The 12,586-nt window shown below is 47.4% G+C and overlaps 1 protein-coding gene across 1 annotated transcript in view; it reads left to right on the top strand.

Annotated features, from left to right (window-relative positions):
- The window catches only part of TRIP11 (thyroid hormone receptor interactor 11), a 69,436-nt gene that overhangs the window by 11,331 nt on the left and 45,519 nt on the right, over positions 1–12,586 (top strand). Inside the window, exons 7-11 of the mRNA XM_040332975.1 lie at positions 1,597–1,932; positions 5,134–5,174; positions 5,375–5,551; positions 6,682–9,669; positions 12,052–12,192. Of these exons, the coding sequence (XP_040188909.1) occupies positions 1,597–1,932; positions 5,134–5,174; positions 5,375–5,551; positions 6,682–9,669; positions 12,052–12,192 (3,683 nt within the window). The remainder of the gene's footprint in view (positions 1–1,596; positions 1,933–5,133; positions 5,175–5,374; positions 5,552–6,681; positions 9,670–12,051; positions 12,193–12,586) is intronic.

Below are 12,586 nucleotides of genomic sequence, written 5' to 3'. Positions count from 1 at the left end.
GACTAACTAGGGGAAGAGAGGGATCGGTGTTCATACATTGTATGAACACACGGTCAGGCTCTTCTCCCCTGAGAGAACCGGGATCTGTGTGTGTTTCTTACACACACACACACACACACACACAGATCCCAGTTCTCTCAGGGGAGAAGAGCCTGATTGTGTGTTCATACAATGTATGAACACCGATCTCTCTCTTCCCCTAGTTGTTTCTTGCACACACACACACACACACACACACAGATCCCGGTTCTCACTCTGTCACAAACGATTGCCGTTGCCCGACGGTCATCGTGCCTGCTGAGCACTCGCATCGGCTCCGGCAGCGAGCCGCGTGCGCGATCCTAGTGTGCAAAAGGCTAAGCAACGTAAGGTAACATCGCTTCGCCCAGCCATGCCATTCTGCCTCAGTAAAACTGCTAGCCGGCAAGCAGTTAAAGTGATTGTGTAAATTCTTTTTTTTTTTCTATTTAAAATAGTTATACTTGCCTGCTTTGTGCTGTTGGTTTTGAACAAGGCAGCCCAGATCCTCTTCATCTCGGGTCCCTGGCTGGAGCTCCTGGCCCCCCTCTCCTGTTGAGTGCCCCCCACAGCAAGTAGATTGCTATGGGGACACCTGAGCTGAACTGCAGCTCAGTGTATCCATTTAGACACAGAGCTGCGGTTCAGCCTCACCCCCTCTCTCCTGATTGGCTAACAGAGTTTGATGACAGCAGTGGGAGCCAATGGCGCCGCTGCTGTGTCTCAGCCAATCAGGAAGGAAAGTCCAGTATGGCTGAAGCACCAGCATAGGTTTTTTATCTTGATGCAGAAAAATCTGCCTTTACAACCACTTGAACTGTAACAGATAGTGGTGGCACCCTTGCAGTTGTGCTGTGTGACAGTTGTATAAATCTCAGGACTGGATGGACAGAAATGCAAATCCTTGTCGGATAAAACCACTCCCATATATGTCGTATATACTCGAGTAAGCCGACCAGAGTATAGGCCGAGTTACGTAATTTTACCACAAAAAACTGGGAAAAGTATTGACTCGAGTATAAGCCTAGGGTGAGAAATGCAGCAGCTACTGTAAGTGGATAATAGGGTCAACAATGCCCATTGCAAGCCTCACTGCACCGATCTGCATACCTAATGAGAGCCGTGTCATGCATACAGTCAGACGGCGGCCATCCATCCAGTGTTCAAAAGCTGCGCCTCCTCCTCGTTCTCGTCTGTGATAGGGGAACGCTCAGTTTCCCAGCAGTGAGTTTGTGCTCAGTGTTCCGCCTTTTACGGACATCCTCTCATCCTCATCCCACGAACGAGGAGGCGGCGTGGCTTTTGAACACTGGATGGATGGCCGCCGCCTGTATGCATGACACGGCTCTCATTAGGTATGCAGGCACAGACTCGCCTATAAGCCAAGGGGGGCATTTTCAGCACAAAAAAATGTGCTGAAAAACTTGGCTTATACTCGAGTATATACGGTACATTCCATCAGTGTCTTTTACCCATCTACTAAGGGTAACAGTGCAACAGTATCAGTACAGATTGAAAACGCAATAAGCAGTTGTACATTTTGATAGTAACTCTTTGTCTGTTTTTTCTTTGGCTCAGGGGGTGTGGATGGCACTTCTCACCAGTCCAAAATGTTTGAACTCCAGAAAACTGTCCGCTCTCTAGAAGGAGAGAAAGCCGACAGCGCTCAGAAGATTCAGGATTTAGAGCGTCAGCTGAGAGAACTGAATTCCGCTGTCTCTGCTGCGGATGAAGAGAAAATGTCTCTGCAGCAAGAGAAAGATTCTGCAGAGAACGAGAAGAATCATCTGGCTGCGGAGTGTGAGAGACTGCATGCCGAGTTAATTGGGCTACAAACTCTGCGCGAGTCTGACGGCAGGACAGAAGTCACCAGTTTAGAACAAGAGGTCCTGAGGCTACAAGAAGCACTAATTGGTATGCGAGCTTTCTAGTTTTAGTGTATGGATATCCCAACATTGGACTTTTCTTGTCTGGTAGCTGCTGTTGTGTTAGTGATATTAACCACTTCCTTACCACGCTATAGCTGAAAGATGACTACAGCGCGGTTCTGAGGGGGTGTCCATGGGCATCCTCCTAAAACTACGCACTTTGCGTGCCCCCTAACATTGTGGTATCGGCCTATCGCAGCACCCTTTACTATGTCATCAGCTGTGTCCAATCCCAGCTGATCATAGTTTAAACAGACTTGCCGGTTATTGGCATTCCATTCCTCGTGCTCTGTCACTGTGAGGAGAGGAGAGCCGGTAACTGGCAATCCTGACAGAGGACATGTACACTGATGATCAGTGCCCTGATTATCTATGCCATGATTATCAGTGCTTCCCCCACCAGTGCAGCCTCATCAATGGCCCACCAGTGCAGCCTCATCGATGGCCCATCAACGCTGCCCATTAGTGCAGCCTCATTGGTGCCTCCTCGTCAGTGTCCATTCATGCAGCCATTATCGGCACACATTTGTACCACCAAAAGAAAGCTCAGTCTTAAAAAAAACAAATTGTCATTTTTTCCTCCTGTTACTTTATCTCCCCGTCCCCTACCATGGACTGTAGAGCAGTGGTTCTCAACCTGTCTAGTGCCGTGACCCTTCGATAAAATTTCCCAAGTTGTGGGGACCCCTAAGAGTAAAATTTTCCTATCGTGTGTTGTCGGCACCCAAGGTAAGACAAGTAATTTGCACCCCTAACCCACGGACATTTAGCGCTCCCTGAGTCCCTTCCACTCGTACAATATTAGAACCCCTTATAGTACATTTTAGGATGTACCACTCTTTCTGTTTGTTCTCCTTTCTTTCCCTTTTATCTCTCTCTATCCTAATTTCTTGTTTGTTATCCCCATCCCTCTCTAGATTTCTTTCCTGTTCTTTCTCTTATTCTTTCTCTCCCTTTTTTCTTTGTTCCTCCCCCTCTTTTCCTCGCCCTTCCATGTATTCTCTATTTTTATTCCTTCTCTTACTCCCTGGTGGGGAGTATGGAATCAGTGGCAGTGCTGGCGGGGAGTTGGGATTCAGTGGCAGTGCTGGCGGGGAGTTGGGATTCAGTGGCAGTGCTGGCGGGGAGTTGGGATTCAGTGGCAGTGCTGGCGGGGAGTTGGGATTCAGTGGCAGTGCTGGCGGGGAGTTGGGATTCAGTGGCAGTGCTGGCGGGGAGTTGGGATTCAGTGGCAGTGCTGGCGGGGAGTTGGGATTCAGTGGCAGTGCTGGCGGGGAGTTGGGATTCAGTGGCAGTGCTGGCGGGGAGTTGGGATTCAGTGGCAGTGCTGGCGGGGAGTTGGGATTCAGTGGCAGTGCTGGCGGGGAGTTGGGATCAGTGGCAGTGCTGGCGGGGAGTTGGGATCAGTGGCAGTGCTGGTGGGGAGTTGGGATCAGTGGCAGTGCTGGCGGGGAGTTGGGATTCAGTGGCAGTGCTGGCGGGGAGTTGGGATTCAGTGGCAGTGCTGGCGGGGAGTTGGGATTCAGTGGCAGTGCTGGCGGGGAGTTGGGATCAGTGGCAGTGCTGGCGGGGAGTTGGGATCAGTGGCAGTGCTGGCGGGGAGTTGGGATCAGTGGCAGTGCTGGCGGGGAGTTGGGATCAGTGGCAGTGCTGGCGGGGAGTTGGGATCAGTGGCAGTGCTGGCGGGGAGTTGGGATCAGTGGCAGTGCTGGTGGGGAGTTGGGATCAGTGGCAGTGCTGGTAGGGAGTTGGGATCAGTGGCAGTGCTGGTGGGGAGTTGGGATCAGTGGCAGTGCTGGTAGGGAGTTGGGATCAGCCAACTTAGGTGCTCTTGATCAAGGTCATCTGCTGATCTGAGAACTGTAGTGGGGACTTTTAAAGGCAACTCTAATCACAGGTAGTGTTACTCACTGTGTCTCCAACTTTGTGGTTTCTCGTAGCAGTGACACCTATGCTAAAATCGGCAGATAGGGTCTCCTCCAGCCCCTCCCACTTCACATTCCTCACCAGTCAGCTGACCTCTAGTCCCTGCCTCCCAGCTATGCCGTGAACTGAATGGGCGGCTGTGAAGAGGCTGAGTGGGCAGCCACATGCTTCAGGAACTGCCCAAGTTTTGGGGACCCCTGGCAAATCCTCATTTGAACCCCAAGGGGGTCCCGACCCCCAGGTTGAGAACCACTGCTGTAGAGAGACTACTTTACCTCAATTGGGGCTTCACTGTGCGAGCTGTCTCTTAGGAATTAAGATAGCGGCTTTGTTTTGTAAGAAATCGATGTATGTATGTGGAGGGAGAGAGGAGGTCGGGGATAGGTGAGTTCTGTAATCCGGAAACGCTGTTTGGGATTTCAGTGCAGCAAAGGCAATGCGTCATCTTCAGCTTAAAGCGGTGGTTCACCCTGCTGAACAACATTTCAGCATAAAATTCGGCATCGTAGCGCGAGCTACAGTATGCCGGTCTTACATTTTTTAACCCCGTACTCACTGTTTAATCGTACATAGACGATTCCGTCTGCCGCGGGGAATGGGCGTTCCTAGCAAGAGGGAGGGTGATTGACGGCCGACTCTGGCACGTCACGCTCCCCGAAGACAGCCGGAGTAGGTCTCGGCTCTTCACGGCGCCTGCGCACAGGCTATGCGCAGGCGCCGTGAAGAGCCAAGCCTATTTCGGCTATTTCCGGAGAAGCGTGACGCGCCAGAGCCGGGCGTCAATCACTTTCCGTCTGAATTGGAACGCCCATTCCCTGTGGGCAGACGGAATCGTCTAGGTCGGATTAAACAGTGAGTACGGGGATAAAAAATGTAAGGCGGGCATACTGTAGCTCGCGCTACGATGCCGAATTTTATGATAGAATAAAAAAAAAAAAAATGTCTTTTTTTATTCTAGGGTGAACCCCCGCTTTAAACGGGAAGTTGGAGGCTTACAGGATATATATATATATATATATATATATATATATATATATATATATATATATATATATATATATATATATATATATATATATATATATATATATATATATATATATATATATATATATATATATATATATTTTTTGATCAACATGTATTTTTTTTTTTTGCACTTGCAGCATTTTTAATGGGATAAAATGTAGGTGGGGGAGGGAGTACATGCATACTCTATTGATTTATTCACTGACATACACTTCAATATATTGCATTTCAGATGCTGAAAAAGGAATGAGCAGAGTAACGTCAACAGATCAGGTATTACTAATTCCTTGGGCCCATCCGTAGTACATCTAAATCTTATGAAGCGATCCCTCGTACACCACTATTTAAATCTACTCCTCTAATTTTGTAACTGTGTGTATTGTGCGTCTTTGCATGCATTTTATATTTGCCATTACAAAATCCAGCCTTATGTGTGCGATGAGACCCAACTGCTTTTGTTCTGTCCACGGAAGGTACTGCTGGGTGATACGGATCGCACTACTTCCTCCCAGGAGGCCGATGTCACAAGTGAGCAGCTAAGGAAAGATCTAGATGAGAGCCAGAGGAGGCTGGAAGAAAACATTGCAGAGAAGGAGTCCCTTACTACAGAACTAGAGGAGCTGGACAGACAGAATCAGGAGGTCATGCAGGTACTGAACAGGCAACCCCCCCCCCCCCCCCTGGCCCCCTCCACCTCCACATAGGGCAATGTTGGAAAGCTTTCCATACCAGCAATATCTTTCATCTCTCCTGTCAGACTCAAGGATCTGCTGCCAAACAGTCCAGGCTTTTTATTCTGACCTCCGGCCTTCCCTCCAGTCTTGCACAGTTACAGAGAATAAACTGCGCCAATGGAATAGACCAGCAACAGGGTGCCAGTACTCAATAACTATACAAAGTCTCTAAACCCCAAATTAAACCTTGATTGGGGGTAGATAAAATAATTATAGTCCCAAACAATGATATAGGGATCCAGGTGGACCCCACGAACAGGATGAAACAAACCCCACCGTGAGAATGACTTCTTGTGAGGAGACCACCACCTAATGGAAAGCCACTTACCACAACCACGGGGGTTAATAGGCCTATAGAAAACTCCATCCACAGATAGGGACACAGAGCCAAGAGGAATTCTAAGAACAGACAGGCAGGATACGACCGCTTCCTCACAGATGAACGGGTCCTTTGATAATCCCGGGGAGAGCAGATATAGTGACTGCAGGCTCCCGGGGAGAGCAGATATAGTGACTGCAGGCTCCCGGGGAGAGCAGATATAGTGACTGCAGGCTCCCGGGGAGAGCAGATATAGTGACTGCAGGCTCCCGGGGACTTTAATTAGAAGCTGGGCCTAGCAAAATGTATACACACAGCGCAAGGAGAGGAAAGCCATTGCATGGTGTAGGGAAGTGGTTTTCAACCTCTGTCCTCAAGTACCCCCAATGGACCAGGTTTCAGGTTTTCCTTTACTTTGCACAGCTGTTTTAAATCCATATCAATGACATGATATTAAGAGCTATTTTATCTAAGGGACGTTCCCAAAGCATGGTTCGTTGGGGGTCCTTGAGGATTGAGGTTGAGAACCACTGGTGTAGGGTAAAACGGCTTTTCTTAGTGACTTACCACCTATAGGCATGACAAATTACTCAAATGTCATTCACCCCTCCTTACCCCCTATGGAGAAAAAATATTTTTTTTTTACTTGGATTTAGTAAGTGTTATGTGTAATAAAAGGGGAGGTTGCTGTCTGTAAGTAACAAATAACTCTCTTGTGTGTTTACAGCACTTGCTGCTTATGAAGGAGCAGCTATCCAAGCAGAGAGAAGAATCGGAGACTCGTGTGGCACAGTTGAATGAGGAGCTACAGCAGTCAAGAGAGAGCCAGTCAAACGCTGTTGCTGAAATCAGAAAATTACATGAAAAGTTGCAGTCTGAAGAGGAGAAGCTGAGGCAAGCTGAAACCGTGTTCAGCAATGTACAAGCAATCAATCGTCAGCTTAGAGTTCAGATGAACGAGTTACAGGAGGTTGTAAGAAATTTGGAATCCAGAAATTCCAAGACTAAGAAGGAAAATCAAGAGCTTCAGCAAAGTCTGAAGCTTGTGAGAGAAGAACTTAGTGTGGCCCAACAGGAGTCACTCTCCCGACACGAGCTCCAAGGGGACGGTGAAAGTGAAAAAGAGATTAATAGGTTGAAGCTTCAACTTTCAGATATTGGGCAGTTGAAAGAAGACTTGGAGAATGAGATTTGTGACTTGAAGATGGAGAATGAGATGTTACTGTCAACCCAAGAACAAGCAAAACAACAACTGCAAGAAGTTGTGGCTTCTGACCGCAAGGAAGCTTTGGAAAAACAGACCGTGATCGAGGCCCTTAGAATGGAGAAGAGCCGCCTAGAAACTGAGCTGAACCAACTTGAAAATAGACTTCATGAACAGTCTCAAAAATATGAACGAACCATCCGTGAACTTTCGAATGCCCAAAAGATGGACACCTCCACTTTACAGATTGAGCACGAGCGGATTGTTAAGCTCAACCAAGAAAAAGACTTTCAGTTAGCAGCGAGCAAACGGAACGTAGAGCAGCTTGAGATGGACTGCGAGGAGACCAAGGAGATGTTGACCAGCACCTTAGAGGGCCAGAAACAACTCACCGAACTTATTAAGGAGAAGGAAAGTTTTGTCATTGAGCTCAAGGAGAAGAACTTGGAGCTGCAAAGGCAGCTTGAGGAACAAACCAAAACGACAAAAGAATGTGATCTCCTAAGACAGAGCATCGAAGAGAAGGAAAGACTTCTCGCTTCAATGAAGGAAGACAACAGCCATCTGAAGGAGGAAATTGAGAGATTCAAGGACCAGCAGAGTCGGTCCCAGCCGGCGGTGGACCCAAAAACATTAGACATCATCACAGAACTGGAGGCAGAAATAACACAACTGACTAAAGTCCGGAATAATCATGAAGAAGAGCTAAAACTTCAGAAGAAGGCTGTCGAAAAGCAAAATCAAAATGCTGCGCAACTTCAAAAATCTCTTCAGGAGAAAATCAAAGAAGTCAATGAAGTAACTTTACAGCACAAGGAGATGGTGGACACGTATGAGAAACTACTGTCTGAAAAAGACAGCGAAATCTCCAGCCTGCACCAGACCAACGAACTGATCAGCTCACAGCTGCAAAACGAACATCTTATCCAGACAGATTCCTCTGTTATACTCCACGATACCAAGGCACAAACGATCAACAATAGTGACAACGGCACAGAGAAACATGATCTGTCTAAAGTGGAGATTGAAAAATTGGTCAAGGGTATCAAAGAGAAGGAGATGGAGATTAAGATTCTCAATGAAAAGAACGTTAACTTGACCAAACAAATTGACCAGCTGTCTAAAGACGAAGTAGGAAAGCTCACTCAGATCATCCAACAGAAAGACTTAGAAATACAAAATCTTCACGCTCGCGTGTCCTCGGTCAGTTACATGCAAGATGTGGTCTATTTACAGCAGCAGCTGCAAGCCTATGCAATGGAGAGAGAGCAGGTTCTGGCTGTCCTAAGTGAGAAGACAAGGGAAAATAGTCAACTCCGAACTGATTACCACAAAATTATGGATGTGGTGGCTGCCAAAGAGTCGGCCCTTTTGAAACTTCAAGATGAAAACAAGAGATTTTCACTCAGCCAAGAGGGCAGCAACCAGGAGATGTTTAGGGAGACTATCCAGAATCTCTCCAGAATAATCAGAGAGAAAGATATTGAGATAGATGCCTTAAGCCAGAAATGTCAGACCCTGTTGACTGTTCTCCAGGCCTCCAGTTCGGAGAATGGCAGCGATCTTGGAGCTGTCAATAGTAATCAGTTTGAGGAACTGTTGCAGGAACGTGATAAACTCAAGCAGCAAGTGAAGAAGATGCAAGAGTGGAAACAGCAGGTGATGACCACTGTCCAGAACATGCAACACGAATCTGCTCACCTCCAGGAGGAGCTTCATAAGCTTCAGGGGCAGATCAACAAGGACAGCGATTCTAGCTCTAAATTGCAAGTAGACTACAACCACCTCATTCACGGCTATGAAAACAATGAGAAGAAACTTAAAGATTTTAGCCTAGAGCTGAGTAACGTTCAAACCAGTGTCGGTGAACTCAACAGCACAAAAGAACGTATACTTGGCCAACTTCAGGTCAGTAACTATGACGCAAGTCCAGCTGAGACTCCTTTGGGGTCATCTCCTGAACAGAACAGTGGCGATTTTGCGAAGATCGTTCAAGAATGTGAACAACTGAGGATTCAGATTCAGGAGAGAGATACTACCATTCGAACCCTTCAAGAGAATAACCAGCGTTTGTCCGACTCTATGGTTAAGACATCGGAGCATGGTCGCAGGACCCAGGAGGAGTCCACCTCAGAGCTAAAGCAGATGAAGGACAAAAACGAACTATTGCAGAGGGCTCAAAAGGAGAAGGACATTTTGATAAAAACAAAGGGAGACAAGTTAAACTCAATCAGCGAAAACTTGAAGAACAAACAGAATGAGAACGAGCTGCTGAAGCAGGCAGTCACCAACCTCAAAGAGAGGGCTCTTATTCTGGAAATGGACATCGGGAAGCTGAAGGAGGAAAATGAAAAAGTGGTAGCCAAAGAAAAGGAAAAAGAAACGGAGTTCCGAGCATTACACGAGACCAACATGCAATTTTCCATGTTGCTCCGAGAGAAGGAATTCGAGTCCAGCTCAATGAAGGAGAAAGCGTCTGCTCTAGAAAACCTTCTTAAAGAAAAGGAACAGGTTTGTCCAGCTTCATTCTGGGTTTCAAATACTTTTACATAGGTTAGTAAATCTTATAAATTGAGTCTTGGAACAGGTTTGGTTTTATTTCTCTGAGCTTTCTCAATTTTTAGACTTTATACAGTAAAGCAGTGCAAAATTCATGTTTTTCTTAAAGCGGGGGTTCCGCGGGTTTTCGTTTTTTTTTTGATCCTTCTGGCGCTCTTACCTTTGGTAATCGGCAACTTGTGTTTCTTAATCGTGTAGCCGCCAGCATTGTTTTTGTCCCGCGAACGATACTTTATAAAATTCAAAGATGGACGTTTCCATCTTGATTTCGGGCACTCTGAAGCCCACCAGGATGTCCTTCCGGGATACGGTGAATGCGGACGTCCCAGCCTTCACCGCTCTATCCCACGCATTGCAGTGTTGATGGCGAGCGTCGCCATCAACACTGCACAGTTGCCGAATCACGTGACCCGCTAGATCGCGGGATTACAGTACAGCGCGTCTCCTGGGATTCTCATCACTCACTCCCAGGAGACATAGTGCTTGTCGGGGGGGAAAAGGTAATACACGCCCACTCCCGCGGGGAATGGATGACTGACACAACACTAAATGCGGCATTACAAAGGTAAGGAATCGGATAAAAAAAAAAAAAAAAAAAACTGATTGTGCTTAAACGATGGCTAGTGGTTAGATTTAGACAAACATGAAATTTAGGGTGAACCTCCGCTTTAATCCAATGCAGCTGATCAGATCAATAGATGATTGTTAACCAGTTCCCATCTGACCTATAGCAATTTGCCACCCAAGCGGGACTGGTGTTGCTCCGGGTGGTCGTCTGATGAGAGCCTGGCCCAGCCCCGCCGGGTGCATCAGTGAATGATGGGGGGCAGAGAAGAGAGCAGAGCAGTGACTGTCGGTCACCACTCTCTGCTCAGAGTGGACCTAACAACTGAGTGTTCAGCGGTTATGGGATCACTCAGTTTTTTGGACTTAGAGCCAGCTGGGGACAGCTGCAGCATCAGGACAATAAGTATGTATGTGTGTGTGCGTTAACATTCCCACACAGTATTAATCTCCCTCAACTTCCTGTGTTTCCTCCTGCTGACCTTAAAATCTCTACTGTGCCCTGTAACGACATATATTGCAGGAACCCAGGAGACTGACACACTCCTGCAGCCACTTCCTGGCTACATGATCTACAGCAATGGTTGCATGGCAGTTATCAACGCAGGTTTCCTGGTGGTAACAACCATGGACCTTCCCTGGGAGGTGTTTCTAACTAGGGGGGGGGGGTGCTGTGAAGTGTACTGACAGGGAGTGGAGAGAGATCGCTGTTCCTGATTACTAGGAAGGAACAGCAGATCTCTCTCTACTTCCATGACAGAATGGAGATCTGTCTGTTTACATTGACCGATCCCCATTCTGGCTCTCTTGGGAACGATCGTAGGGCGCCGGTGGACATTGTGGGCGCAGGCCACGCGCATAGGCTCCGGGGTGTGCACCCTCTATAGCTCCTAAAGCGGCCTATGTACACCTACCTGCAGCCGTGCCAACCTGCTGCAGTATGACGGCGGCTGGTTGACAAGCGGTTAAAGTAGCGCAGTGCCGTATCGTAAAAAATTGGCCTGGTTATGAAGCTAAAGTGGTCAATATAAGCCGTAGATTTAAAAATCTTAATTTTTCTTGAAATGATGTTCGCATGTTAAAATGTATGAGAGTTTGTTGTGTGCTTAAAGCGGTGGTTCACCCACACTAACAACATTTGAGCATTAAATTAGGCATAGTAGCGCGAGCTACAGTATGCCTGTATTGATTTTTTTTAGCCCGGTACTCACAGTGCAATCCTCTATAGAAGATTCCGACTCCCCGCGGAGAATGGGCGTTCCTATCTAGAGGGAGAATGATTGACGGCCGGCTATGGCACGTCACGCTCCCCGAAGATAGCCGGAAACAGGTCTCGGCTCTTCACGGCGCTATACGGCGCCTGCGCACAGACTATGCGCAGGCGCCGTGAAGCGCCAAGTCCTATTTCGGCTATTTCCGGAGAAGCATGACGTCAGATTTCAATATAAATGGCGGCCCGAAATCGCAAAAAGTAGTACAAAAAGTACTTTTTGAAATCGGTGCAGCGCCGCAGATGCGGCGTCGCACCGATTAGGATGGTGTCATTGCCGGCAAATGCCGCCGATTTGAGATGCAATTTCACATGTGAAATCGCATCTCAAATCGAAGCAAATCGTACCCAGTGTGAACCTGGGCTTAAGTACAGAGTGTGGAATTGTGTTTTTTGCTTTATGTTTAAGTCCTTCTGGTTGCACTGTATGAGGATTCTAGTGAACTTTGACCTGTTTTCTGTGTCTGATGATGAAATGATCATTTTATTTTCTTCCTCAGGGAAAAGCCGGTGAATTGAACCATCTGTTGAACGAAGTGAGGTCCATGCAGGAGAAAGCGATTTTGTTCCAGCACGAGCGGGACCAGGTTATGTTGGCACTCAAACAGAAGCAGATGGAAACCAGCGCTCTTCAGAACGAGGTGGGTGCTGGGATCTGCAGGTAACACTCCATGTGCGATTGTATGCAAAATGGGGAAGGATGTGCATCCCTGGATATCAGCCTGTCATTGATTTGTACAGGCTTACTGTCTGTAGCTGAGTGGAAACCCTTCTCACTACCTGTCCCAGAACTATGGCTATAGTCACCCATCTGCATAAGCTTTAAAATCACGTCTGCTGTCATCCTAAAGCTCACCATACATGTGTAGACTTTTTTTCCAGCTGAATTTTTTGGGGGGGGGTTACAGTTTTTAACCGCTTGCCGACCCCACTATAGCTGAAAGATGGCTGCAGCCCAGTTCTGGGAGCATGTCTATTGACCTAGGACCCTGCGGGGCACGCATTGGGCACGCTCTGTGATTGCTGTTACCTCTT

Source organism: Rana temporaria, chromosome 13 (genome assembly GCF_905171775.1).
Source record: "Rana temporaria chromosome 13, aRanTem1.1, whole genome shotgun sequence".
Taxonomy (NCBI): Eukaryota; Metazoa; Chordata; class Amphibia; order Anura; family Ranidae; genus Rana; species Rana temporaria.
This window is presented reverse-complemented; position numbering and strand designations above follow the sequence as displayed.